General features: G+C 46.0%; 1 protein-coding gene across 1 annotated transcript in view; it reads left to right on the top strand.

The window, feature by feature from the left end:
- Positions 1-608, top strand: part of LACBIDRAFT_310478 (uncharacterized protein) — a gene marked incomplete at both ends in the record, with an annotated part of 1,585 nt that extends 977 nt beyond the window's left edge. Inside the window, one exon of the mRNA XM_001887572.1 lies at positions 552-608. Coding sequence (XP_001887607.1) covers positions 552-608 — 57 coding nt within the window. The remainder of the gene's footprint in view (positions 1-551) is intronic.
- Between the last annotated feature and the right edge of the window lie 1,442 nt (positions 609-2,050).

Here is a 2,050-nt window from a genome sequence, read left to right as displayed (position 1 = left end):
CGTGGGGTGGAAGTGGGGTTGAGTAACGTCACGAAGTCACAGTGTGTGACGTTCGCGTCAACTTTTGCCTGAAGACGGCGCGGGCGGATTCGTGGATGCAGAAGACGAGGAGGGTTACGCACATGATTATGATTGTGATAATTACTCAAGTCTCAACATCTAGATTCAACTTAGTAACCCAAATCAAGCTTAACAATATGGGACATCATATAGTATACAACCTCCACATATGTTCCCAATCCCTTACAACTTCTACGTGGAATGGCTACATTGGTAGGTAAGGATCAGCAATGCTTTGCAATACATACATAGTCATGAAGTTGGCCAGGGCAAACCGGGATTTCCACGATTGCTGATGAATGAGTTGTAACTTGAGAGCTGCCGACATTTCGGATTGAACTCACGTGGACAAGCCTTCTCCGTATGTCTCTCTCAGCTCTGTGGCTGTGTACTCAATGCTAGTAGTAAAGGAATAAAGTTTGAACTACAAACTTGGTGTGTATAACATTACATGAGTCCTCTCTAATATCTTGTAACGTGAAATGAAATAGAATGTGGTCCACATGTACATGTTCAAGTTTACGGCTCAGACGATGCTGGAACGGTGAAGGTATGTCTCGGTGTTGCTCCTGACATGTTGGTTTTGTCCGGTTGCGCGATAATTTTGTGGTTGTTCCAAAATTCAATGAATCGGTCGACGCCGGTGAAGTTGAATTTGGAGGATCTTCGGCCATAACCAATTAAACAGATTTCTAGCAGAATTGTCAGTACTAAGTAGTCGGAAAGATAATTTAAATAAACTGCTTACAGTTCTTGAGTTGGCATGAATGTGATGACAGAAAATCATGGAGTGCTGCAGTTGTCTTGTCAATAGAGATTGAGAAACTGTATAGAGATGGCAAATGACTGAGATATTTATTTGAATTTCAAGGGAAGATCCAGGTAATTATTGGAGTGGAAGGTGAGGGCTGTGGGTATTAATTAAGTAGAATGGTGATCATGGCTCACCTCTCTTCGGATTCTAGTCTATGCACAGGGCCTTTTTCTGCTTCACAAAAAAGACTAGCATCTATTCACATTGAGTTCATCAAGAGTTCATAGTTTCCTTTGTCACAGAAAACAAAATGCTAATGCATTATCTCATGGAGATTATTTCACAGCTGCCCCTCCACATGTACAACCCTATTATGTTAGTTACTTCCATCCTTTTCGTGCATCAGGAACCAGCTCCCTCAAGGGAGCACCTTGTTTGAACACGACGCCCAAGTCACATCTAGTCAGGTCACATCTTGTGACATGGCCTTCTTTCGTCAAGCCACGACGGCGTCCTTGTTGACTTCGCCGACAGCCACCACCATGACCACCAACGAACGTGACAACGCCGGCTACACAAGGGCCCAGCCACATGAGCACACAAGCGCCCAACAACACGAGCACACAAGCGCCCAACTACATGAGCACGCGAGTGGCTGAGCCACACGAGCGCCCAGCAGAACCGTAGGCGAAGGGCGATGAGCGCTCACGCGAACAGTGACGAGCGCCCACCCACCACTTCTTGAGCTACCACCACGACGACCCGACAACACGAGGGCCCAGCCACACGAGTGCCCAGTGACCGCCACCATCGACGAACGGTGACGAGAGCCCACCCACCACTTCATGAGTGGACAACACAACAATCGGAAGGACGACGACCGCCCACCCTCTGCATCGTGAGTAGTGTTCGAAAGTCCGGTTAGGTCCGGTTATTGGGTGCCCAGGGGCTCTAACCGAGACCGAGACCGGTTAGCCTTTGTCCCGAAACCTAAAATAACCTAACCGGACCGCAACTAACTGGTTACGGTCGGTTATTTGCAGTTACTAACCGGTTAGGACCGAAAAATAAAGAATCAGTTATAACAAGGCAAATATGCTCATGTATATCTTAATAGATATTATTTCTGCATATTCTAGCTTTAAAACGAGCCCAAGAACGCTAAAATCGGTGAAGAATTGACATATTTATGCAATTATCCCTTGAAAGTCTACACATTTGAGTGATATTTTAGAG

Source organism: Laccaria bicolor, genomic scaffold (assembly GCF_000143565.1).
Source record: "Laccaria bicolor S238N-H82 LACBIscaffold_46 genomic scaffold, whole genome shotgun sequence".
Classification (NCBI taxonomy): domain Eukaryota; kingdom Fungi; phylum Basidiomycota; class Agaricomycetes; order Agaricales; family Hydnangiaceae; genus Laccaria; species Laccaria bicolor.
Note: the sequence above shows the minus strand (reverse complement) of the source record. Positions and strands in the feature narration are given on the sequence as shown.